General features: G+C 38.9%; 1 protein-coding gene across 9 annotated transcripts in view; it reads left to right on the top strand.

Annotated features, from left to right (window-relative positions):
* FOXP2 (forkhead box P2) overlaps positions 1-27909 on the top strand; it is a 356609-nt gene that overhangs the window by 213435 nt on the left and 115265 nt on the right. For 8 of the 9 annotated variants that reach the window (XM_060279589.1, XM_060279588.1, XM_035128708.2 and 5 more), the window contains one exon: positions 25493-25582. In XM_060279589.1, the coding sequence (XP_060135572.1) occupies positions 25493-25582 (90 nt within the window). The other variant, XM_035128710.2, reaches the window with a different exon arrangement.

Below are 27909 nucleotides of genomic sequence, written 5' to 3'. Positions count from 1 at the left end.
ATGGTACCATGCTTTCCTTCTTCCTTTCTGCTGGTTCACTCAAAAGACGTTTCATAGCTTTTCATAACACATTCAAACTCCTCAGATGGCATCTATCTCAAGAGCTCAAAATCTCCAGCATAATTTGCATGACTGTCACAGTAGCCTACTTAAAAACTCATCAAGTATTTAGTTCCCATGGTATTTCCTAGTTCTTCAAGATGGCTACCATCATTCCTTAGAAACTCAACAGAATTGTCTAAGGAATGTGTTAAGGGTTTAAAAAAATAAAAAGCCCAGCTCTAGGAGCTGTGTTGGGCTGCTAACTAAAGCTCTGGTTGTAGTGGGTGAGGTTTACTTAAAAACAAACAAACAAAAAATGTCAGTACCACCAGAGCTACAAGTGACACCAGGGCAGATTGTGCCATTAAAATGAAGCTGATTTAGGCCAGGCTTAAAGAGATGAATATGTGAGTGTGTGTGCATGCCTGACAAATATCAATGAGCAATTCAGCTTACTTGGTTTACTGGTCACCAAACTAAGCAGGATACGCATGACTGGACCTCACCAAAGTCTTTTTCTTTGATTAAAAGCAGTTATTTGTGTGTAAGCGAATTGTGCAACTTGGATAGGAGTTATAGTACTTGGAGGGCTTAACCTTTCACCCCATTCTCTCATATTTATTTAAATATTTACAATCTGCACTTTCATAAGGCATAGTACAGAGTACAAAAATATAATACCACCACTCCATAAATATCCATAAAGCTTAAGTAAGAACATTTAAAATTTTCTAGCAAAACTCCCTGAAGACATTGTTCTCCATGGAGTCATTGGGAAAAGGCAGGTACAAAAATACAAGTACCTATCTCCTCAAACTCCCCCCCCCCATGCTGCCTGTACCCTCTGCAGCTAATAACAGCTGAGTGGGGCATTTTGAGTCAAGGGAACAGTGTGTGCAAGTGAATTATTCCCTTTCTCTAGCTCTGCACCTCCAGTCAAAATTGGAGCCCAATTGTGGCTGCTTTTGACCATCAGAGGATCTGAAAGTGAATCTCCCATGTGAAATTTAGTTTGGCCCTTTGGCAGATGGCTTTGGGGTACTCCTGGATGCATCTGCTTGTTTATAGTATTTTCATTGATTTACGTAGACAACTCTGAATAATTCCTTAACCCTAGAAAAACATTATTGCTGGTTTATGTACCTTTAGGGAATTATTCCCCTAGAGACATTAGACAGAAGAAACACTTTTACATAATTTTTCTTTTGGACCATTGTATGAACATTGGATTAAGCAAGTATTGAGATTACTTTATTTCAGTTCATAATGTTATTTTTTTAGTAATGCAGGGTGGTGAAGCTCTGGATGAAAATAGGATACAAGATAATAGAAGCACAGATACTATTATATAAACCAATTTATTTATCCCAGTGTAGTTCTAAAAAAGTAGAATAGTGTAGCATATGCTATTATTTTATTAACAAATGCATTAACATCTACTTGAAATATATTCTTATGGTGCCTTTCAGCATTTTAATGCAGGGTTTGTTAGTCCACCATCCTAGCATTTCTATATAATTGAGAAATTGACCTTCCTTTAAGTCATTGAATATGCTTCCACAAAATGTGATAGTCACTAACTAAGGTGATTTTATACTTTCATATCTTAAATACTGAATTTCTTTGAGGACAAACATTGATGCATGCACATTTTTCTCATGCTAGTTCTAAAAGGACAGTTCTTTGAGTGCACTAGTTGATGTGTTAACTTTCAGCACCTTCATCTTCTTAAACTGTAAAAAATATAAACGTTAGGTTCTGAGCTCACGGGGGCAATAGTCTGTGTCTGGTCACAAAGTCAGTGTCATGCTGAGAGTATACAGGACCTTGGACAGCTCCAGTGAGCCTTGCTAAGGCTGCTACAAGAAAAATTGTGTCTGCATGGAGCAAAAGCTAACTGAAGCCTTATGTAGGCTGATAAAGTGTGATAGGCTCTGCCTCCCTGAAGGGGCTGACTGTTTAAATGGCCCTTACCTTATTTTGTAGCCTTTGGCTTCTGTGAGACTGCTGAGACCAAAGTTCCCTGGGGGACTTACCTGCTGTGTCATAGGATAGTGGCAAGGCTGTGTCCTCAGGCTGGGAGGACCCTGAATAAGGTATTGGAAGTTCTCCCTGTCCTCAGAGGGAGTAGCCTGAACCTCACCCAGGTACTCTGCTTTTGATTTCTCTTCATTTACTTAGATCCTACCTTCCTCCGCTTCTATCCTGCATATTACTATTAAAGGTAAAGGACCCCTGGACAGTTAAGTCTAGTCAAAGGCAACTTTGGGGTGTGGCACTCATCTCACTTCAGGCTGACGGAGCCGGCATTTGTCCACAGACAGCTTTCTGGGTCATGTAGCCAGCATGACTATTTTCATAGCACAAATTGGGTTAAAGGCAGTTTAACTTACCAAAAGAGTGTTCAACCATCCTCTCAGCACCCAATCATCACCACACTCTTTGAATTTTGAGACTTTATGCATAGTATGCTTAGATGTTTGCGCCAATTTTTGGAATATGTAATGTGACGTACTATATCATGTTGTTGTTGTGGTGGTGGTGGTGGTTGTGTAGTGGTTTAGTCGTGTCCGACTCTTTGTGACACCATGGACCATAGCACACCAGGAACTCCTGTCTTCCACTGCCTTCCACAGTTTGGTCAAACTCATGTTGGTAGCTTTGAGAACAGTGTTCAACCATCTCGTCCTCTGTCGTCCCCTTCTCCTTGTGCCCTCAGTCTTTCCCAACATCAGGGTCTTTTCCAGGGAGTCTTCACTTCTTATGAGGTGGCCAAAGTATTAGAGCTTCAGCTTCAGGATCTGTCCTTGCAGGGAGCACTCAGGGATGATTTCATTAAGAATGGATAGGTTTGATCTTCTTGCAGTCCATGGGACTCTCAAGAGTCTCCTCCAGCACCATAATTCAAAAGCATCAATTTTTTGGCGACCAGCCTTCTTTATGGTCCAGCTCTCACTTCCATACATCACTACTGGGAAAACCATAGCTTTAACTATACAGACCTTTGTCAGCAAGGTGATGTCTCTTCTTTTTAAGATGCTGTCTAAGTTTGTCATTGCTTTTCTCCCAAGAAGCAGGCGTCTTTTAATTTTGTGACTGCTGTCACCATCTGCAGTGATCATGAAACCCAAGAGAGTAAAATATCTCACTGCTTCCATTTCTTCCCCTTCTATTTGCCAGGAGGTGATGGGACCAGTGGCCAAGATCTTAGTTTTTTGATGTTGAGCTTCAGACCATATTTTGCACTCTCCTCTTTCACCTTCATTAAAAGGTTCTCTAATTCCTCCTCACTTTCTGCCATCAAGGTTGTATCACCTGCATATCTGAGGTTTGTTGATATTTCTTCTGGCAATCTTAATTCCGGCTTGGGATTCATTCAGTCCAGCCTTTCACATGATGAATTCTGCATATAAGTTACCGTAAATAAGCAGGGAGACAATATACAGCCTTGTCGTACTCCTTTCCCAATTTTGAACCAACCAGTAGTTCCATATACAGTTCTAACTGTGGCTTGTCCTACATAGAGATTTCTCAGGAGACAGATGAGGTGATCAGGCACTCCCATTTCTTTAAGAACTTGCCAATTGTATTTTATGTCTTAATAAAATAATTAATTTAAGCTATAGGACTGGGAAATTAATTTTGTTTTTCAGCTTAATGCAGTAAACATTTGGTAGAATTGCTTGGTAGGCCACTTTTTGCTAGGAATTCTAGAAAACTTTATCTTAATTTCATGTTCATTATATAAGAAAAATAGGGTTGCCACCCAATTAAAGAAATGTTAGCTGGTTGATCATATGAGTTTCAGTTGATCTATCGGCTAATTAGTCTATTATGCAGAAAAAAATAATGTGAGAAAAACAATAGCGATAAAGGAAAAAAAAACATATTTCTTTGTTTCTATCTGAGGCATGCATCGCCACAGCAATAAACTATTGTAGAAGAGGTATTTTTCTATCTGCCTCTTGTATGAGAGAATGCTATGTACACCCTGCAGTTTTTATAAGTACTTATAAGCAGTGCTTTTTTTCCTAGGAAAAAAAGTGTCGGTACTCACCAGCAGGCAGGGTGAGGAGGCCAGCATGTGGCATGGCCTGATGGCAAGGTCGGGTGGTTGGGGTGTGTTAGCTGCTTGAAGCTCCCTTGCCCACCCAGCTATCAGGGTGCTGCCACCCAGGTAAAAAGGCCTCTGGAATGTTCCACCAGGGAAAACAAACAAACAAACAAACACTGCTCATAAATATTGTGTGAGAGTCTGGCACTGTCCATGGCTAGAATGTGTCACCAACAGCTTTCTACTGAGGTAAGAATGTCTTTTACCCAAAAAAGATGTTCCATCCTGTCTTTAAATTGCTTAATCTAGCTCTTATAGACTAAGCATATGTGGCTGTCAAGAAAATATTTTATTAACAATTTTGCAAAGCTCTAAAGACCACAATCTATGCCTTCCCAGGTGCTTATTGAGAGTGTTACAAATGAGTACTGTATAACATATGTTGAGACGGTTGTGCCTCAATACTCTAGGTAACAGCAGTCTTGGAGAGTAACATAGGTACCTTTCCTTGACAGGAAAACATCATGGAAATCAAGCCATGTTGTTTAAAGTGGAGCTTCTGCCTCATATACCACTCCCTCATTGTGTCAAGTAGAGCATTGTGAGGATAAGAACCAGAATTTTCTGATAGACTGGAACAAAAAGCTCCATTCTTGTAACTTGTGGAAAAGAGGGGTTGGGCTCTAGGATTCCTGCAGAATTTCCTTTCTAAGAGACACACATATGCCCTTCTCTAAAGGGTCTACTTACTTTTAATGCAGTTTCCTTTATCCAAAGAGGTTTCTTAGGACTTTGATAGACTGAGCAACAGATGATGATGATGATGATGGTGGTGGTGGTATTGCTCCTGCTGTTCATTTCTATTACTTTTTCTTTTTTGATTTTAGATGCTGTTTTATGAATAACATTGTGCATTGCTTTAAGCACTGTTGAATAAAACAGTATACAATACTGAGTAACAAGATATCTTTATAAAAGTGTGAACCATCAGATTATACTCAATACCCTGATTATAACAAGCATAAGGCAGCTCATACCATAACCTCAAGTCATATGATGTGTGTTGTTATGAAAAGTGGGTCATTACAAGCATCATAGGAACTTCGGTAAAGTTGAGAAACAGGGCATTATGTTGGATAACTAACATTTTTTTATTTAAAAAAAAAATCTTTATCCTCCTTGGAGACCTCCTCTTTTCTTCCCAACCTCTGTTTCTGTGCTTTCAAGGACACATGCTGAGGAGGGACGCAAGGTACTATTGTCAACAAAGTCTTTTATAGTTAGATCTCTGTTTGGAATAGTACTTTTAAAGATATCACCAGAACTCTAAAAAGTATATCAGTGAAAGGAAGAACGAAATGTACTAGCCATCTGAGGACAGCAATCACTTCATCTCTTGAATTTTTGGAGAAGCTTCTTTTGGTTTTCTTTCTTGGAGAAAACCTAGAAAAGGAAAAGGTATGTGTTGGAAGCTCTAGCAATTGTAGGGTGTTGCTATTTCAGACTAGTATTTGGAAACAGTAGATTCTGGGCTGTATAAGTTGGTTTCTTGTGGACAAGGGCAGGAACTAAAGGTGAATTTAAGATTACTTTTGATTATATAATTGATGACATTTATAACAACATATGAGAACTTATGTGAGTGTAAGTTTAGTGCAGAATTTAAACTTTATTTGTTAACTTATTCCCCTCCCGCCTCATAATTGACTTATGGCATAGTAATATTTTCAGTATAGATTGTATACTTTGTTTTTTACACAAGCAATGTAGTTTCTTTAAAATCTGTCTGATCACATGAAACACTAGGCTGTCTAGCTAAATGTGTGGTGACATTCTATGCATTTTCCCCATGTTCTGCTTTTATTCTCCAGATTGTATCTGAATTCCTCATAAGGAAGCAACTTCCATTTAGAGTAAGCAAATGAGAATCAGTTCGCATGTTCAAAATAATTCTCAGTATGTGCAGCTATGTTGATTCTGGAGTTTTGAATGTGAAGGTGTGAGATTAACAAACTCGAGAACACGATGTAGAACTAAAAATACAGGTCTTGGGATTTCAGAATTGCTTGCAATGAATTGGGAAATGAAGTTTTCAAATGCATAGAATTTACTGAATTTTGAATTACCTACACCACTTTGGGGGTGATATAATGTAGAAATCTTGTTCTTGTACGGAGTCTTCCTGTTAACTGGAAGTTAAACAGCCTTAGGTCTCTTTAACATGAAATGATTTAGCCCGCATATTTGAAGGCAAAGTAATAGATTAAACATTTAATAGAGATGGGGTGGGGGACCTGTTTGCCCATCAAATGATGTTGCACTACAGCTTCCATCCTCTCCAAGCAGGGTGTCACTGATGAGAGTTCCAACAACATCTGAAGGGCCACAAGTTTCCCATCCCTGGTGCAAAATAAGACATTAAATTGGGCATTTTGGTTAGAAAAAAATGGTTAAAAGATGAGGGAACTTTCTTTAATTCTTACAGATGTTCTTAAAAGAATGAAGCAAATCTATTCACAGCAATAGAAAAATACAATAAGAATACAAAGCCATTAAACTGAATTAAACAAAAACCAATAATGCATACATAGTGCAAAACCAGCAACAACTGAAACAAAATTCAAAATAGTTTTGACTCAAAGATCTTCCCAGAGAGACAGGACTGAACCTGACATATAAATATCCAAAGCATTGGATCCTGGATACTATAAGAAAGGCATTCCATAAAAGTATTTGTTGTGTAGCAAAAATAAACAAACTAACATTAATAGTCCAGCTTTTGTTGTATTGCTGATATTAAAACACATAATGGGAGTATGTCAGAAATAAATTGAAATAATCAAGTTTAATCTTGGGAAAGTATACTTTTTTAAAAAATGGAAGGTCTAACAAGAATTCTATGCCTTTTGAGAAAGAGAGTTTTCTAATGCTCTCAGCCATTATTTCAATATGTATATGTTGAATCAAATCTCTGCAATACTGCAATATTTTATTTATTTAAAATATTCATACTTTGTTTCTTAGCTATAGTTACTGAAGCAGTTCACAGCATGAATTAAAATAATATCAACAGGAAAATGCAATGATCAAAAAACCTAAAAATCAATGTTAAAAATATGATAATACAGCAGTTGAATCCAATTTAAAACAGCCACAGATCAGAGAATTAAACCCCATCAAAAGCCTGAGACAATAGCAACATTAATATGCATGAAAGATGATATTTAAATACTTCAAGGGAATTTCATAGATGAAATGTTGCAAATGAGTAGTCCCTGTCTCTTGTTTGTTTGTTTGTTTGTTTAAAATAATTATATGCTGTCCACCTGCCAGACTTGCCCTGTGGCAGACGGAGGAGATAAGGATCTCACCCTGATCTAAAACATACCAGAGCAGTTCACAGTACACAACACAATTCAAATTCATATATTAAAATATTAAAACCACAATAAATTTCCAACAACTGAAGCTAAAATAATTCAACCTGAGCTGGGAGTTAACAGCCAACAAATACCTGGCTAAGCAAATGGACTTCTAAGCAGGTGCTGAAAACTCATCAGAGTTGGAACCTGTCTTATTTTAAGTTGTTATTATTTATTAAATATTAGTTACTTTATCTTGCCCAGGGCAACCCAAAGCAACTTACAATAAACAGTTGCCAGCTGTCTCAGTTGAGGAGATGGAGCACTCTGATGATGCTCTTAATAGCCATGTTTGCGTGGGAGCAGGCAGACTATCAGGCACCCCACCATTCTTAATCTGTTAATAGTAAATTCTGGGGACAAGAGCCTATGCCATACTAGCAGATGTTGTAGAACTTTCCCTTCCCATTTTTGCCTGAAGCACCGACACTCCCCAATCTGCTCCAAAGGCCTCCCTATCCCTCTAGAACAGGTTTTGTGGGTGTGCTGGAGAGGGAGAGGAAATACCACTCCAATACAAGTGGAAGTCCATCACACAAGCAGGTTAGCAACACTAGATGTTACCCTAAGAGTCCTAAAACATTCAGCAATTTTATTGTAATAAACAGAGCCTCCCCCAAAGTTTAGTGAAAACAAATTAAAAATTGACTTTTTCTCCCCACTCCTCCTCTCCCTAAAATTGCTCTTGCCTCATTGGGAAAACCCACATCATAGTCAGCACTGCACAGTAGTAGACCCTTAGTCAAAAGCTTCACCATAAGAATTCCCAAAGTAGAAGCAACCTACAGTTTTCAGTGCCAAACGTCTTACAAAATGCAAATGTGTGTAGTTTGCTGGACCCAGAAGCATGTTTCTGTAGTTCAAGTAGTGATGATAGCCTTGAGTATATTTTAATACAGTTCTTTGAGCATGCAATTCTTTTGATGACTAGCACAGTCAACAAGCAGGGGCCAGAGGAAGTACATTCTCTGGTTACCAAACAGTTGTGCTAAATAGTGGGATTGTGATAAACAGCTTCTGTTATTTAATTGATGGCTGCTTGTTTGAAACCTGCTCTGCTCTGTTGCTATTTGTGGGTTGCATGTAAGTGTCAGTGGTGTCCCTCTTCTGGAATGCTCTGCTGTGTGCCTCAGGCCATATCTCTTCCATTCCTGAAAGTTTTCAATTTTAAGTGGCCCATTGCTTGTTAACTTTAAATTACCGTTGCTTAAATTGGAAGGATTGGAGATCCTAAATCTTGACTCTCATGACAAAATCAAAACCATGACAACTGCTCCCTTTGCAGCCAGGAAGGCTGCTCTCATACTCAGAGCTAAAAAATAAAATTATTATGCAAAATAATAAGTTAGATGCAAAATAATGTGGCACTACAATCTTTAGCCAGATTGATAAGTGATGTGCAGGAATATGATGGATGAACAAATAAATAAGTCCGAATTCCACTAAATGCAGTTTTGGATAACTCAGTATATGTTTCAAGTACAGAGCATGCACTAAAGCCAAGGTCTGAGGTGGCTTCTGCCGGCCATCAGCCAATTTTTGCACTTTCAAAGATAAGCATGATATTCAATCAAAATGTCGCCTGCTTCTTCAGCAGCATCTTTTGCATTCTGTCACAATGCTGTTATGACACTATAGGTATTTAGGAGCTTCTTACTATAGCTATTTTAGTTCCTGCTAAGTTTTTTTTTCTGGACTTCTCCCAAGTTTCAACTCTTCACTCTAAGCTTGTCTTTGCAAATTGATGTCATTGAGATGTGCCTCAAAATATTCGACATGCTTGTGCTCTATTTACATTCTCCTGGGATTATTCAAGGGAACTGATGAAGTAGCCTATAAAAGCTAAACTTTCAGTTTTTTCATTTTCGCAAGACTCTTACCATTTCCCTTCCAAACTAAGTGAATATGGGCAGAATTGTTATTATTAAATCCATAATGCTTTAATAATAACAAACAAACAAATAAGTATCAATTTGTAATTTATTGGGACACCTCTCTGGGGCCTCAAGTTATTACAAACAAGCCATGTTGAGTAACTGTTGTCTGCTCAGTGAAACTTAAAAGATGACTCTGGCTGGAATGGAGGGAATTTGGTCCTACTACTGCTGGACTTGATTGAATGATATTTGGTTTTATAAAAATATTTAAAGACAGCAGCTCCTCATGCAAAATCCCAGAGTGGTATACAACAAAATATACAAGACTTCTAAAATACAAGTTAAAACCATACAGAATGATTATAAAAATAATCCACTCATCTTAAAAGCTTAAACCACTGACTAGGCCTGTTGATGCAATAAAAGTCTACAATACTTTTTATCTGAAGGTTAGGATACCTGTCAAATCCCACATGGTCCAGAAGCTTAACAGCACTCCATGACCTCAGTGATGAATCTGTGATATAAGGGCTTAGGTTATTCTTAAAGGCATCCTAATTGTTTAGGGCTTTGTATGTAAATACAAGACCCTTGAACCTGGCAGTCTAGCCAATACATTCTGCACTACCTGCAGCTTCTTGATCAGGCCCCAAAGCAGCCACACATAGAGCACATTGACAGATGGATGAAGCCTGCTCGAAGCTGAGTTGCTACCACCGTCTGATGACCCTTTTGTGCCATACCTAAAGGACTCAGCAGCCACTGCCCAAGTCCAGACTCGGCCTGGTTCAGTGTTAGGTTGAGCAAAGAGTTTTACATTAGTGATAACCATAGCCTGTTATCCTTTTTGTGAAAAAGAAGTAAAAAGATTTCAATTTTTGCAGTCAAAATCTCTGTAATCCTAAAATTTGGCAGCATGACTAGCAACAAGCTTATTCAGAGGCTGTAGGAACACAAGAGGCTGACCCAAACTGAGTAAAATCATTGGTTCATCCCACCCAGTGCTTTCCACGTTAGCTGGAAGTGATCTTCGGGGGATCTACTTGAGCATGGTGGAACCCCTTCATACAAAGCATGTGGTCTCCCACTGAACAAGTAATTTGTACAAAGCATAGAAGCATTGTATTATACAGCTGGAAGGGACCAAAAGGGTCTTCTAGTCCAACCCCCTGCAATGCAGGAATCTTTTGCCCAATGTGTGAAGCATTTGTCAACATATCCATTCTCAGTGTGACTGTAATTTCCATTGTCGTTGCTGTCACATTATAGATCTATTTATATGAACTTTGCACAGCCAGTGAGCATTGTCAGTGTAATGCAAGATACAGTGGAACCTCTACCTACAACCATAATCCGTTCCGGAGGTCCGGTAATAACTAGAAACGTACATAAGTAGAGGCACCCTTTTCCATAGAAAGTAATGGAAAAGTGAATTGATCCGTTATAGACAATGAAAAACACCTCCTAAAACAGCAATTTAACACAGATCTTACTGTCTAATGAGACCATAGATCCATAAAATGAAGGCAATAATCAATGTACTGTACTACAAAATAAATGAGAAAAAGAATTTATTTTATTTCTTACGTGCACTGAGGGTGGGTGGGCTTACCTGGCTACATGCTGGGGGTGGGGCAAGGGTCAGTAAAGAGCTGATTCGCTTTGGCCAGGGTCACTTTTCCCCCCCTTGCCAGGCCAGGTTCTTTTCTGGACTTCCTCAGGTTAGTTCCTTGGCGGGGTTTGGGGTTACAGTGCACCCTGCTGTGCCTCTTGCAGGCAGCACCTCTTCTACAGCTTCGGGGGTGGGATGGGGGCCCTCTCCATCGCAGCAGAGGCCTCAGCGCTGCCCCGCAGCCAGCTGGGTGAGCTCCGAGCTGCTGGCAAGGCCTCTATTGGTGTCTAGAGAAAAGTTCATAAGTCGAAGCACCTACTGAAGGTCGTAACTGGAATCGTATGTAAGTAGAGTCGTACGTAAGTCGAGGTTCCACTGTAGTAGTACCCTTGTTAGAGCAGGGAGGAGTGAATTTGAAAACACATAATTGTGACTGAGCCAGGGAGGTTCGGAATTCAGAATGCTGTCCATCCAACATCTACCTGATAGTTTTGGCATGCCCTTAATGGTTACTCATCATCATCTGTAAAAGATGTTGTATAAAATAATAATGAAGTAATAATGGCTTTCAGGGTTGCTTGGTGGATAAATGAAGTAAGGTTTGAAAGTACATTGCATATTAAAAGCCTTAAAATTACCAATAGACATGGTTTTCTGTATGGAAAGGTGCAATACTCCATGAAGTTTAACTGTCCTTGCTTTTTTCTTTTTCTTTTTTTTTAAAAAACATTTATTTCAGGAGGATACAAAAGAACAAATACAATATATTGTACTATGTACTTTGGTAGAATTTCTTTTTCTTTTTAACTTTAATTTTATAGTAAATGAGTACCTTTAATGAAACAGTATCCTAATTAATATCCTAGCATATTGATATGCTAGTATATGTATAATCCTCCAAGGGATATACAATTATTACCAGTCTTTCCACCAAACATACTGAAGCTTTGTTTCCTTCACTTGTCTTAATTCTGACATGGCAGCAAAGAACAGCATACAGGCACAAGCCCACAGCCTTCAGAATTGAATGACAGCAGCCTGCCCTTTCAGCTTTGGCTCAGAAGGAGGGGCAAATTGTAAGGAGGCCCCTTTCCTCTGAGTCCTTGATCTGAGAGGAAGAATGCCCCATTGCACAGTAAGGGAAAGAACTGGCCTTGGAGAATGTGTGACTCAGGTGTTCATTCTCTGTGCCTAATTTGTCTCTCCCATTGGGTCCTTAAAACTGTGAGGGGAAATACCCTCTTTCAATTTAAAGGGTGATGATTAATTGGAAGAATGGTCCTTACAGGCATTATCTAAGTCAGCTCCCTCTCCTCTCAGCCTCGAAGATGGACTTTTTTCAGAGAGCAAAGCTAGAAGAAAATAACCCTCCCCACCTTGCCCAGCCAACACAGTTTTGTGCCTTTAGTGCTGCAGTTCCAGGGAGGAAGGTTGCTTGTTTTATTTACGCATTGAGCCCATCAATCTCCCACAATGGCTTAATGCATGAAGAAAATAAGAGCAAGCTCACACAGCTCCAGGGTGGTCAGGTATAGGGTGTCCTGCTTAATACTGGATAGTCTGGTTTTTCTAGAGCTTTCTGGACCCATGTCCTCTATTCCTAGATGTCTGTTAAAACTCCAGTAAACCATGTTCAAGGAAGGGGATTCCAAAGTAGTCAGTTGTCAGTGGCTTTTTTCTTTTTTAATATAATAAATCAGAAAGCCCTGCTGCTACTGCTGCCGTAGTGTAATGTCAGGGGGCCTTCCTACAGGGAGCTCCTCCCCTCTTGCTGACCAGCACTTTGCCCAGTGAGAGCAGCAGCAGTGGGTCAGGTGAGGGGAAATCAGGAAGTGAGTGGGACAGAGGTGTCAGGGCTCAGTGATGTTGGAGAGCCCCTGTGCCGCCAGGACCAAGAGGTGGAGGGGAGCAGGCAGCCCCTTCCGGTGCCCGAATTAAGGCGCGCCACCAAATGCAAGGTTGGAAGGAGGCGTTTCGGGGTGCCTAAACGCTTTCCCATAGCCGGAAATGTCCACTCCTGGATTCTGCGAGTGACTGAGAGGTCATGTTTGCTGCTGCCTCTGCACTGTAAATACTATGCACAATAAAACTCTTAAAGACAGAGCGGACATGGGCGTCTTTACTCAAGAGTAGCCGCAACAACACCCCTACATATAATAATAATAATAATAATAATAATAATAATAATAATAATAATAATAATAATGGCAGCTTCTAATGCTGCTAGGAAATGCCACTACACAGGGACATACTGTTGTTTCCCTTTCCTGGGACATTGTATGGAAAAGCAAATGGCTGACATTTGTCATTGGAATTGGAAAGGATGGTACATCATCATACACTTCCTTCCCAATAGCATTTGTGTGTGTACCAGCTCTCCACCATCCAGTCCCAGGATGGGTTATGTACAGCTCCATACAACAAGTAAAACCATGTACTATGTAAACATTGCTAAATCATAAATTAAATTGAATCAACAGCAGTCAGAAAGAGTGACAACATAACAATTTGTGCACTGTGGCAGCAGAACTATGCAATTTCAACTGTTTTCCCCTGCCCCCTTTGTTATTGATGACGTCTCTGCATAAGTCTCTCTGCAGGAAATTGGCAAGTGGCTGGAGCAACTCATTGCCTCCACCCCAAATGTCACATCATGTGAGGGCTAAACATTAAGGACAGTGGTACCCAGCTGGTGGTCCACGGACTCCAAGGGGTCTGCGTAACCCACCCAGGGTGTCAGCAACCCCATTCACAGAACAAAAACTACCATAGAAATACTAATTTTTTCAAAAGTAGGGAATGCATGGCTTGGTTTTTGAAAAATGGGTTCTGCATTGGGAACCACTGATTTAAGAGATAAATTGCAATGCATATAAGCATTAGTCTTCGACCTGCAGAACTTGAGCTTGGATAATTGCAGCCTCCCTTCCTGCTTAGCCAACACAAGGAGCCCTTGATTGGGATAACTCTGAGTACCCCTGCCTATCATTTCTCTGCAAAAGATCATTTTGGCAGTAGAGGAAAGCCGATTTTTCATTACTGGAAAGATAGTGAGTAGACAAGGATTTGGACTCTGAAAATGCATCTGCTGCTAGCCCAGTTCCACCAGCACACCCTCATCAAACAGATCCCTTTGATGGAAAGGATGGGTCTTTTGTTTCACCATCCTAATTCCAGGATGGAAAATGAGTCACTCATAGCAAGATAATAAATTGCCGCAAAAAAGTTGAGGTGTTGAACAGACACTCTGTAAAAAAACAACAACCACCTGTTTTCAAAGTTCTTTTTATCACAGATTGGCACAGAGAAAATAGAAAGTGCATTTCATTTTAAGCATAAAAGCTTTTTCTGTAAAATACATTGCTATTGTATTGTGTATACATTAGCATCTTACATACAGAGAAAAATATATTAAGCTGCAAATAATAATAATATCACCAAACAATTAAAGTAAAAAATGTTCTGGTAATTAACTATTATTTTTTCACAAAACTAGTCTAATTATGTATCAGTCATGCTGAAATGAAAGGTCAATAACTACAGATGCATAATTTCCTTCTGATAGATTGCTGTTTGAAAATAGGTTTATGACAATTATGTGATTAATTTCCTTTTATTAAATAGCATTATGAAACTTCATGATGCATTCATCTGTTTATTACTGTTTCTTTTTCTGTTTAGTTTGAATTTAATGGTGGATGCAATCTAACCTCAGTAGAAAAACTAGATAACTAGACATTGCCTTTTAAAATAGTCCCCAATTGCATGTTAATTATATAGTGTCTGTGAATTCTGGGTGGTGAATAATCACACACACATTCCTTTTCAGTCCACAAAACCTCATCTGTATCAGAGCAAATCGGCAATTCATGTTCTCTGTGCTAATAGTATTGTGCATTGTTCCTGAGATGTGCATATATTATTATTTCTAAATATTGGTTCCCAGCCTTAGTTTGGAGCTTATATAACCAAGAAGAATACAAAAAAGCTAAAGATTATGAAACACTTTACACAATAAAAGTGGTGTATAAAGTGGTGTTTAAATTGATAGTATTTGCCTCCTTCACAAGCCTTGAATCTTTCTGTTACATATCAGCCCTCTAACCATAACTGGTAACTGCTCCTGAGCATGGAAAATGAATGGGCAGTCAAAAGAACTTACAAAAATATACATTTTGATTGCAGAATGACAGATATGTTTTCCATTGCAATCATTCATCACTATATTTGTGAACTTCCCCTAATATTTCAATTGACTAATTCACAAAGGCAACAAGAAAGATTTTAGCTGATAAATTAGACGTGGGAGAGATGTCCTACGTCTTCTTAAGCCTATACTTTTGTTACATTGTCACCTTTTAAAGGAAACTTATATAGCTTCCATAAGCGACTAGGGTTTTTTCCTCTTCAGAGAGCATTTAATGATGAGTGCAATCTAACCTCAGTAGAAAATCCAGGTAGCAGTGTTTGGGTTTATTAAATTTGTGTATCTCTTCCCACTAAAATGTGCCAGAGCGACGTACAAGCAACTAAAATATAGTAACTGATTACCTAGCTAGATAAACTTTCTTTTAAAACGGTCCCTGATTACATATTAATTGTATGGTACCAGTGGTGCTTAGGAAAGTTTGCTTATTTTATAATAAACATTATTGAACAGTGAGTGACAGAGGCCAATTCAGGATACTGTCTATTTATGTATAGTTCCATTGATGTCTGTATCCTTTGAAGCCTACAGTCAGAAAAGCTACAGACTTTTGGCTTTGATTTGCAGTACATTTACCAGCATTTCCAATTGTTCTGCAGAAGAAAGTTAAGAGCAAGGTGGTTTGAGGACTTGGACTCACTGGTAGAAAAGAGGGTACCCTACGCCTTTTCCAGATTGGCTACAGTATTTCACAACAGAAAAATAAAAACACAGTACACATGCCACCAAATAAAATAAATTTCAGTTGAAACCACCACAGAAGGCTGGCTCAGGTTAGCCAGATATTTATCAGGAGAAAAAGGTGTACTGTAAGCCCTCTGAAAACATTTCAAATATAGTTGTAGGTCTATGTGAAATACATGTATGCCTTTTTTGCTAGCTCCACCAGACTGTGTCACTCTTGCAAGCACTTTCTGGTTCAAGATTAGTTTCTGGTTTCAAGCAGTGGCCTATCAGCAGTAGACTTGTAATCTGGGGAACCGGGTTCACATCTCCGCTCCTCCACAGGCAGCTGCTGGGTGACCTTGGGCTAGTCACACTTCTCTGAAGTCTCTCAGCCCCACTCACCTCACAGAGTGTTTGTTGTGGGGAAGGACGGGAAAGGAGAATGTTGAGACTCCTTAGGGTAGTGATAAAGCGGGATATCAAATCCAAACTCTTCTTCTTCTCTTCTTAATTCTTTATTAAAGAAAAAACAATCACCAAAAACAATACAAACTCAATACAAATTACGGTACCAAGAAAAAAAATTAGATTCATACATAACAGATTCCATTATGACTTCTGATCACCCTGGTGTGGTTCCTAAGTTACATTTTCGACTGCAGTTTTTCCATTGTGTCTCATAAATTGTCTCAGTTGTAATTGGTTTTGTAAAATTTCCTACTATCATGCAGGGGTCAATCCAGACCTGCCAAAGAATTTAGATTTTTCCAATGTTCTTTTAGGTACACTCTGTAAGTATCCCATTCTCTATTAAATGTTTGTTCTGTAACATCTCTAAGTCTTCCTGTCATTCTTGCTAACTGTGTATTCTAGCATTTTCGTCTGCCAGTCCAACTTAGTAGGAATACATTCTTGCTGCGGCTATTGCATACATAAAAATTCTCCTTAGACTTTTTGGAATATCGATACTCATTACCCAGCAGAAAGGCTTCAGGCTTTTTTTGGAAAGAAAATTTAGACATTTTCTTAAGCTCATTATATATTATATACCAAAATTTTCTTATTTTTTTTTTTAAAAAATCCACCACATGTGGATTATCGTGCCTTCTGCCTCTCTGCATCTCCCAAATGCTTGACCTGGTTTTATATATTTTAGCCAGTTTTGAAGGTGTTAGGTACCAACTGTAAAGCATTTTCATAAAATTCTCTTTCAAAGTATAGCATGCAGTGAATTTCAATTTCATAATCTTTCCCATGCTTCCATTGGAATGTTTTCATAGCCTATATAAGCATGCCGTCCGTACCGATTATCAGATATTTCCAGATCTAGGAAATCATTGTTTTGTAACATCAACCATTCCCAGATCCAGGAGAGAGAAGCCGCCTCATGGTATCATTTCAAATCCGACAGTGTGCCTTTCTGGTCCTCAGAAGCACACTCCCATTTTAAAGCCATCTAAACTAGTGGGGCATACAGGTATCATATTTTTAAGCAGTGAATTAGGCAACAAGCTAAAGCTGCATTGTGTGAACATGCTTTTGCTATGTCTGTCCTGAGCCTACTGTGTACACTTCCTGATCACCTTTCCTCCTTCCCATTGCTGCCACCATTCCCACATCCCTTCACAGTGGTAGTTTCAAGCGTTCCTGATTCTTAAGCTGGATGGTAGATAGGGGAGAGGAGCAAGTCTTTCCTCCCATACACTTTTCTCCTGAAAACCCCCCTCTGCTGCCAAGCCTACTATTTGACACCAAAGAGTCTGTTTGCTGAAAACACTGGCTTGAGGGGTTAATATTTGGTGAAAATATGGTGTAGGAGCAAAAGGATTTATTTTCTTTTAAAAACACACACACCCTGGACAGTGGCTGTTATCTAAAGAAATAAAGATGACTAGTTCAAAACATTCTATTTTGAATAAGCTTTTAATCCAGCAACAAGTTACCAGTATGCTATGCCCTCACTGTCACCTGCAACTTTCCTTTCTCACTTTTCTACCCAACATTGGAGCATTAATACCACAAGTTCCACCAGAGACCCTTGGGGACCCCTCCATTTATTTCCCTCTATTGTGATGTTGTTCATTTATTTTTTTGTAGTGCTTTCTGTTTTTGAGTAGCTATTGATCATTAAGGAGACCTATCCTCTGATCCCATGAGTTTGATGTTGTTGTTTTCTTTCCCCATGAGCTGCTGTTCTCGAACTTTGTTAAAAGCTTTCTGAGTCCCAATAACATACTGCACACCAGTTCAACAGATCTGTTGCTGAAACCTGTCATCTGTCTATTCTAAAAGCTCTCCTTTACAGATACCATATTGATTCTAGTATGGCATCTGTTTTCCCTCTGTCAGGCTGCATTCACACAGCAGATTATTCAATTTTCCTGACATTTCCCTAACTGCTAATTTCCACATTATATTTTAGCTTTCACACAACATAAAAACCACTTCCAGAAATATAGTGGAATATAGTTCAAGGTTAGCACTCATTTCCATGTTATTTGCAGACATTTTTTTTCTAGAAGCCTGTATATGGAAATGAGCAGTAAACTTGCACTGTATCCACTATAATTCTGGAAGTGGCTTTTACATTATGTGAAAGCTAAAATATAATGCAGAAATTAACAGTTAGGAAAATGTCAGAAAAACTAAATGGGCCTTTGACCTGATCCAGCAGGGCTCTGCTTACAAATAATCGCAAGTTTTGTGGGCTATTGTACATGTTTTGACTGTGCTACTTTTCATAGTATTTACTTGGGATAGCAATTACTCCAGGTTTCCCAAACCTGGTACACTTAAAATGTTTTAGACTACAACTCCCCATCATCTATGACCATTGGTCATGCTGGCTGGGTTTAATTGAAATTGTAGTTCAAATATCTAGAGGGCACCAGATTGAGGGACCCTGGGTTAGGCCAACAGACCCCAAATTTTCTAGATCCTTTTGAAAAAGATAGTTGGCCGCCTAATGTTATGGAGTGTGTGTGTGTGTGTGTGTGTGTGTGTGTATCTTTTGATAGACAATTTCATGTTTGAATTCTTGAAGAACCTTCAGGGAATGGCATCAACTCAGTGTAGTGTTGTTTTTTTAGTTTGTCTAACCATTCTAAAACATCCCTTTTTGTCCTCTATATTGCAATTACTAAGTTGTAGTGTGTGAAAATAATTGTTTGAGTGTGAGTAACTTTCCAACATCTTGTATTATTAAGACTGATGTATATAATTCATTTATATCCCAGTAGTTCCCCTGTTTCACTGGTTTGTTGTCCTACAACACATTGGCTGGTGGTTTGATTTTTGTGTTTGATTTAAATAAATGTTTACCATGAATCTTTGTATCTCTGAGCATAAGAACTGTATTGGATCAGGCCAACAGTACCATGCAGTTCAACACCCTGTTTCCAATACTAGCCAGACAGGCAACATTGGTCAACCACGAAGCCCACAACCAGGGTCTGAAGACAAACATTCCCCATTTGTTTGCCCTTGAGCAATTGCAGTTCAGAGATATTTTGCCTCTGAATTTGGAGGCAACATTTACCGCTCTCAGCTAATAGATGTGATGACCACTGGAAGAGTGTTTTTTGTAGTATATATTGAATACTGCCGATTATACTCAGAAGAGGTTTACAACAACCTTGCTGTCCATTATTGGACCCTTATTTCATGCTTGGACTTGGGCTGGAGCTGAGAGAGTACAACAACCCACAGTGCTATTTTTTGCTTTTATCCCTCAATAGCAGGTTGGGCTGAGGCGGCACTGTAGTTCACTGTTATACTCCTTTGCAGGTTGGAGGGTAGCTTGCAGCAGCCGTGCACTATAGTTTGTTGTTAATACTGCAGGCCATAGGTGAAACTGAGGCTGCTTTGGACTTCTAGTAAAACAAAAACAAAACAAAAAACCTGAATCTCTCAAGTTGCAGCAAAGGTCAATTTACTTAAATTGCTTCCACACAGACCTCCTCCTCATAGGCCAAATCAGGCATTCAGAAGCCTCATGCTCCATTGACTTTCATGCAGACTGGTTGCACTTTAAAATGCTCAGAACATAATGAGCATGTTTGTACTTGAAGTGGAACCCAAGTTAGAGTGCCAACCCCTGGTTTTGTCTTTTTTGCTTCTTCAGCCATAAGCTCAGGTAACACACACAGGAATACACTGCATTATTTTCTTGTGGGGGTCTCACTTGGCTGCCGTTTTGTAGAATCTTTCGAACTGTTCTGGTTGTTTTAACTTTTTTCCTTATTGCTTTGTCACTCAGGCTGTGGTGCTTTGTTGCTGGGCTTCCCACTTGCTCACAGTCATTGCTCTTTAAAGTCAGTCTTGTATTTGGAGCTGTGCAGGTGCACACTGCAAAGTAACAACCAGGACTCTCTTCTCTGTATGACGGTCATTAACATGACTCTATGGTCAGTGGGAAGATCCCCTGTAAGGTCAAACATGAGGGTGGGGCAAAGGCTGCTGAACCAGTTCTGCAGGAATGAAGCCACTCCCACTGATGCCAGTAGTAGCTGGTGCACATGTGCAGTAATGCGAAAAGTCAAAAAAGTCACCATAAAACTAGTCTCAGAAATCCTGGAGTAAAGGGTTAGAAGTAGTGGTAGCAATATAAGCATGTGTGTGTGTGTGAGAGAGAGAGAGAGAGACAGAGAGAGAGAGAGAGAGCGCATCACCAAGCAGGCAAAAAGCAAAAATACTGGTTTAAAAACTCACCTTAATGCAGATCAGCCCTGAGTTAGATGGACCCATGATCTGACTCAGTATAAGGCAGCTGTATGAGTTCATATAACTAATCCTCTTTCCCCACCACCACCTGAAATCCCCCCTTTTAAATTAAATTTGACTGGTATTCAACTTTCTGGGCAATTATTCACTCACATAGATACTGAATTTGATAGTGTTCTGGTCACTGTTTCTAAGTGGTTTGAGACATCTTGCGCCATTCTTGCTTAAAAGAGCTTATTTTTACATTATATAGTAAAAGTTAAAATATTCCACAGCAAAATGGGGAATAAAAATAATCTCTTGTGACAAGTCTCTCCCCCCCCCTTCCTTCTGGTTATCTGTAAAGTATACGCCCATTGTCAGTTTAACAGGGTAGTGCTTGTATAAACATTCTTGTTTCGCCTGTTCCATGTAATAGTTTCTTGTATCGTATTTCTTCTGACCCCGCTATCTGAAACCAATTATAGGAGATCCATTTGGGCTGCATCTATTTTCATAAGGAGCCCAGGCAGCAGAGATGAATATCAACATCAAATATGATTCTGAGTGCTTTGTTATTTATGTTTCAGAGAGATTTTGTAGCCTTCAGCTCTCAAGAATGTGTCACGCTGTGCTGTTTATACATTGAAGATATTAATGGCCATAGATGTCATTTTTCATTTTAACATCTCAAATGCAACAGGCTGATAGGTTAAACATTCCTGTTTTTAACGAAACAATATGAATGACATCTGTTTTCTTTTAGAAAAAAAATTGAAAAGGAGGAAAACAACATATTTATAAAACAATAAAGTAATTTGTATATATTAAGCAATTTCAGTCCTGCTTAACACCAAAAAAGAGGTGTAATTAAAACATGTAAAAATGTAGCTCCTGAATATGTACCTAACAGGAACTTGTATGTACATACACAATCTCAGTAACACTTAGCTGTAAAACCCATGAATCACACTGGCTCCTAAGATTTACAAACCTGGTTGAATATATTATTATAATCTGTTTAAGATTTTACATTTATCAAGGGTATATCAGTTTATTTGTATGTGGCTTACAAGTTTAGAAGTCACTGGCAATATTTACCCATAAACAGTGTGCAGCAATGTGTTCCAAAAGCCACATGATCAATATTTTGTGTAATATTGCCTATTATGGACACCTGTTGTCCAGAATGGTAATATTACTTTAATCCAAATTCTCAGTGGCTTTATTGTTTTAAGCTGTCACATGTTCCATACTTTTACTGAATTAGATTACTTTGTTAAGTAAAACTGCTACTTAATTCCACACAGATGTTTTTGGAATTTGGACATGACCACCTCACAAACCTCTAAACTGCTACTCATTTCTAAACTGCTCGTTTTCAGTGAAAAGTTGCAATTGGTTTCATCAACCCATTTTGCAAGTTTCTGCTAATTGCGTTAAAGAGCAGACAGATCTTCATATAAGTTTACAGAATGGGATACTGGACCTTCTCAGTAATAGTGCAACCCTGGACTTTGGAGCGCTTTCCCCAGGAAGGCATGTCTGGCGCCAAGTTAACCATCATTTCTTCACCAGGAAAATCATTTTTATTCTTCCAGGCTTATGGGCAGCTTTAATGATACCATAGCTACTCAATCCAGGCTTTATTGTGTGTTTAATGATATTATGTACAGTTTTAATGCTTTTCTCATGTTTTCTTATATTAGAGATACTGTAAATTGTGTTGAGCCCCGCCCCCCATTTAAGCATATGATACTTAAATGATACACAGTTCTTACTAAATCAAATTATCCTCAGTTTTGAAATATGCACTAATTCCATTATATGCTAAGCAGAGAAAAATTCCATACATCGTTCATAGCTCACTCATTTATCATGGATTTAACATGAGTAAATGAATTGACAAAAGGCGAATTTAAGGTACTTGTCTCTATTTGTTTACCATACATACTTGCATAATTTTATTTGTATGTCACCTTTCCATAGTTCAAATCATGCTCAAAGTGGCTTATAGCATGAAAAAAAATACATTACAACATAACAAAAGCAACCATAATCAATTAATAAAACATCAGAAAAACACACAACCAGATTGGAACAGCTCCCAAATAAATCAAAAGATCCAAAATAAAGATACAAAAAAATCAATAATCGCAACAATCTCCACAACAAAAACACTTAAAGCCCAGCCCAAGAGTCTACAACCACAATCTGTACTTCTCAAAGTATTCCAGTTTTCAACATTCCTAAGATACCCTTTCATACAAATATAACATTTTAATACACATTTAGCAATTGAACACACAAGTTTAAGAGAGGAGAAGGGTGCTCCTTTTGCATATAAAATATCCCAGGTTCAGTCCTTGGGGCTCCAGGTAGGAAACCCCTCCGATAACCTGGAAATCCACTTCCTGTCAGTGGTAGAACATCTTTCCACACCCTGGTGTCCCCCAAATGTTCTGAACTACAAATTCCATCAGCTGCAACCAACATGACCAGTGGTCAGGAATGATAAGAGTTGTAGCCCAGAACATCTGGAGGGCACCAGATGAGAGAAGTACTGAGCCAGATGGACCATGATCTTTTTCAGTACAGTATAAGGCATGATAGGGGCATGTGCTGTGGTTGTTCTACTGTACTTTCATTTCTTACATGTACATTGCTGAGACTGGCTCCTTGTTTTGCAAACCAGGGATTGCTGTAAACCATTGCACCAGATCAAATGGATGGAATGAGAAGCTGTAAGAGGTTGTGTGCACATTACAATTTACTCTGCCTCAAGTGTGCTCCATTGCCAGGTTTGGAAGCCACATACACACAATATTAACCACATCCATATCGATGCTGTGGCTTCTTGAGAAATGCTGCTGTTTGGTGCATTTCCCCCCTTCCATCCAATTAGAAGACGTAAGCCATATTCACTTTGCAGTTAAGCCAAGGGGTATACATTTGAGACACCAGCAGATAGGTGCACATACACAGATGACAGCTTCATGAATAGGTGTTACAGGGGAGCTTTCCACGGGTGGGGATAACTAACAGGTACTGTGCATTGGGTATAGACACCTCTTCCCCTTCTGTGCTTTGCAAGATGCAAATGTGTCTTGAAACGGGAAACAGCCTCATGGTGTTTTAAGCCACCAATGTGTACATAGCCTCGGAGACAACCTTGGCCATATTCTTCTCCTAAAAGCCTGTTGTCCCATTGTCTTGATGGCGCTTCCAAGCCTCCACAGTACTACTGTAAACCTATAGCTACCACTCTGCATTCGAAAATATTTTTTGGCTTAATATAGGCAGACATCTCTTTAGGCTCAGGAATAAATAAGAGGCCTGCCTTTCCTCAGCAAGCTTTGTCAGTTAGATCCTCTTTTAAAATCGGTTGCACTTGAATTTAAAGCAAGCTAGGGTGGTTTCGTAGGGCTCATGCTGGTCTGCAATTACTTGAAAAATCCAAGAAAACAGCAAGAGGATTGTTGTGGGTATGCTTCAGCCACGTACTGGTGCCTTTTACAGGCGGACAAATCTGTGTTCTTAGGAGCTGGCGATAGTGCGTGCAGTTTGTTTACTTTGGTTTGCTGTGTCTGCGTGCTTTCTCAGAAAACTTGTATGGAGCCAGACTGTAGCAGCCCTTTCTCTGTCTTTTCATAATTGATCAGGGGATGACTGCTTTCCCTGAGGGTTAAGACGTGGCAACTTTTTCTGTTTGCTCAGCATCTCAATGCAGTAGTTCAAACATTGTTCATACCAGCTGGCAGTGTAATGCCATATGCACATCTTGTCAAAGCAACTGTTGTCATGGCTACTGGAAACTATCTTTAAAAAAAGCAGCTCATTTGAGTCTAATCAAAACTATACCTTTCTTTACCAGTTTGGCAATTTTAGGGTGCATACTGTTCAGGTAATCATTTCTCTGTATTTGCAAATAGTTTTCTGTGCCAGTTCTACAGAATAAAATAAAATAAAACATTTTAATATTTTCAGATCACAAAGTAGCAACTCACTGGATTTGTTACATGATAGAAAAGTGAATGAAGGAGTCTTAATAGTTTCTTATAGTTGGTTTTGAAGGGTTCCTTAAAAAAAAGAAAAAAGACTTTACTATCCACATTAGTTATTCCACTTGTGATAGACCACATTTTAAAGTTAGCTATTTCCTGGTAATTGGCATCTTTCTCTTGTGCTCAGTTTTGTTTTACTTAATTCAAATGAAAAGATTTTTTTTTTAATGCTATATTTTGATTGCAGTGCTATCACCCACATAAGCTAATCTGATTGGCTAGGTAGTGATTTCTTTGTTCTCAGAGTTTACGAAGAATGCAAATGAAAGCCTCTTAATTTTATTTGGCATTAAAACTCCACTTTATTTTGTCAAACGAGAGGTTTCCCCTTGAATTGTAAGTACAAAAAAGTGTTTTTAATCTTCAATGAATATCCTTATTAATTCACTTTCAAGATAATCTGATGTTGATTTGTCAAATTTAATTACAGCTTCCGGTAACACTTGAAGTCTACTGCTTTTGCTTAAAAATTGTAATATGAAAATGCAAATTGAATGATGATTTACAAGGGTGTGAGCATTTTAGCTGAACACTTAAAGACAAGTTCCTTGTGGAGATGAGGCTATTGATGCGGTTTATGGTTTTTCCTCTTCAAGCACTTTATACAAATTAATGCTATTTCCTTGAGGATTTGTTGCACATATATACTTTTTCACAATATCTCACATAAGTACTTTCTGTGGAATTTTCTTGGTGTGTTTAAAGAAAATGGGAAGTCTTCTGTTTTCAGATTGTATAAGGGAAGATCAAATTATGCTTGAAAGTTAACATTGGGTAAGTTACAAGCAAAAACATTTTCAATTAAATGTTCAAAAATTATTTACCTTGATATTGTATTTACTTGCAGGCTTTGCAGGCAGCCAGACAGCTGCTTTTACAGCAACAGACAACTGGGCTGAAATCTCCCAAGAGCAGTGATAAACAGAGACCATTGCAGGTTAGTAAATCATCTTTACATCTGAGACCTAATTGCTGTAGCGCTCAAGCACACCTAAATATATGCATACAACTGTACTTTGTTGCATTCTTGCATATGTACATTTTTGCAAAAGGCTTTAGTATTAGAACTGTAATTTATTAAGACACATTACTACGCAAGAAGAACCCCTTTTATAGAAGCTTGTAGTGGCTTAAAAGGTCACACAGAGTGAAGCAGAAGAATATTGGGTCCAATAGGCGCTATACAAATAATCTTCCTACAGATAGCTGGGGAATTTTGTGCACATTCTTCACTCTGAACACTTGGTTGTAAAGTGGCAATTTTTCAGGAAATTGAAAGCTTTCAGAACAATTATCTGAATATGCAAAGAGCAACCCCTCCTGCTATTAGAACGATGTATTTTATCAAACTGGTTGTGTGTTAAGGGTTCCCCCACCCTCTCTTCATATTGTGTAAGGATCCAAAAAGAATGTTTTTATCATGTGCTTAAGATATTGTTCATAATATTTAATAGAAAAATACGTACAGATTATAAATATAAATCGTGTTAATCCGATGAGGATAGTGGTGGTTTTTTGTTTCGCTTTTATGGTTGTTTATAAATGACTTAGGTGACTTAGCAAAAGGAGTGGAACCAGGCCCTGCTGTCAAAAGCTAGTTCTGACTTGTTTTATGTGAGCCAAATATTTGTTATTTCACTGCTGAAAAATTGAAGGTTCTTAAGGTGTGCATATATTCATAGGAGTAGTAATAATGTTGTTCTTCCTCTCACAATACAACCCATGCTTTTCTTTACTTCCCTCATAAGTATAGAGAAAGTTTTCAAGCTGATGCCATTGTATCTAAACAGGCATTTGAGTGAATTCAGTGTTTCACTTTCTTTTAAACCAAAGGCTGATTGAAATGTTACAGGCACTGCATGCAGGCTGCCAAAAATGACTTCTGGGTGACCGTACTTCATGTGATATTTGAAATGTTTGAAAGCCACTAACCATGTGGTTAGCCGTAATCACAGGGAGTCTCTTTATGCTGGTGCCATGCAGTTCATGTGGCTGGTGGTAGTGGGGTCGGGAGCTTGCGCTGCCAGCGAAATCATTTTGAAATGCTTAACGTTGCCACATGGAACGCTGCTGTGCAGAGGTGATTTTTGACAACTTCCATGTGGGACCAAAATGAGAAGTAGAAAATAGGATATTTACTAGGGATGGCAAAGACTTTCTGTGGAAACTAGTAATTGGTAATTTTGGGAGGGGGGGTTTGAACCCTATCCAAAAGGAAAAAAAGCTTTTAGAGTTGTACAAATACTGACTTTCCCAACCCTGAGAACATTATTTTCCTTTGGTTCCGTGCCATTTAACCCCTGGGTTGCTGCATTTGTCTCCTTACTGGCTAGTCACGTATATGATCCCACCCAATCATGCAGTGAATGGGGATTGTGTCAAAATGTTGCATAGCTACATTTGGTGTAATAATAATAATAATAATAATAATTTATTACTTGTACCCTGCCCATCTGACTGGGTTGCCCCAGTCACTCTGGGCAGTTGATGGTGCCACTGACGGCAAGTGAAGACAACATAAATAAATAAGTGGACATTTACCCAGGGGATGCTGAAATTTTGCTTGGAAAGAGGAGACATATTTGTTACTATTTGAAACTGTGAGTACTTTTCTCTCCGGGCTGGTGTAATACAGCTCTGTGCTAGACATGCATGGGGACAGGGATTCAGAGCCCTGGATTAGGGCATCCTGTTTGTGCTATGTGGAGTAACACCTTACTTCAGTGGATCCATACACATATGGAAGATCCATTGCTGATTGTCTTGGGTCATTCACAGATCACTGTGTTGCTCTATGGACCTCTGAACTCTATCTGCCGAAGATGATAGCCTTGCTGTTGTTTCAGGATGAAAGATGTGAGTAAAGAGCCTCTGATTTTCCCAGTGTTGCCTCTGCAATACTAAGTAAAATGTAGCATCCAAAGTAGCCCTTACTTCAGCCTTTCAAATATTACCCCTTGAACAAATAGGATGTTAAAATGAATTCAGAAGTTGTTATCCAAGGATAACAGATGATGTAAAAAGAGAACACAAAGTCTTCATTTGAACTTCATGATAAACCGTGGTTTATTTGAGTGGAAATGAGCCACAGTGAGTCCTGGTGTTGTCTGCTTCCCTGCCTTCCTCTACTGGTGCAGCTGCAAGGAGGGATTTGAATCCCCCCCCTCCTTTTTTTATTAATCACAGCTTGTAGATCCATTCAGGCCTCACAAACGGTCATTGCTGGCTGGGTTTGTTTGAAAGAAGCCAACTTCAGATTGTTTA

This window comes from Zootoca vivipara, chromosome 10 (genome assembly GCF_963506605.1).
Source record: "Zootoca vivipara chromosome 10, rZooViv1.1, whole genome shotgun sequence".
Lineage (NCBI taxonomy): Eukaryota > Metazoa > Chordata > Lepidosauria > Squamata > Lacertidae > Zootoca > Zootoca vivipara.
Note: the sequence above shows the minus strand (reverse complement) of the source record. Positions and strands in the feature narration are given on the sequence as shown.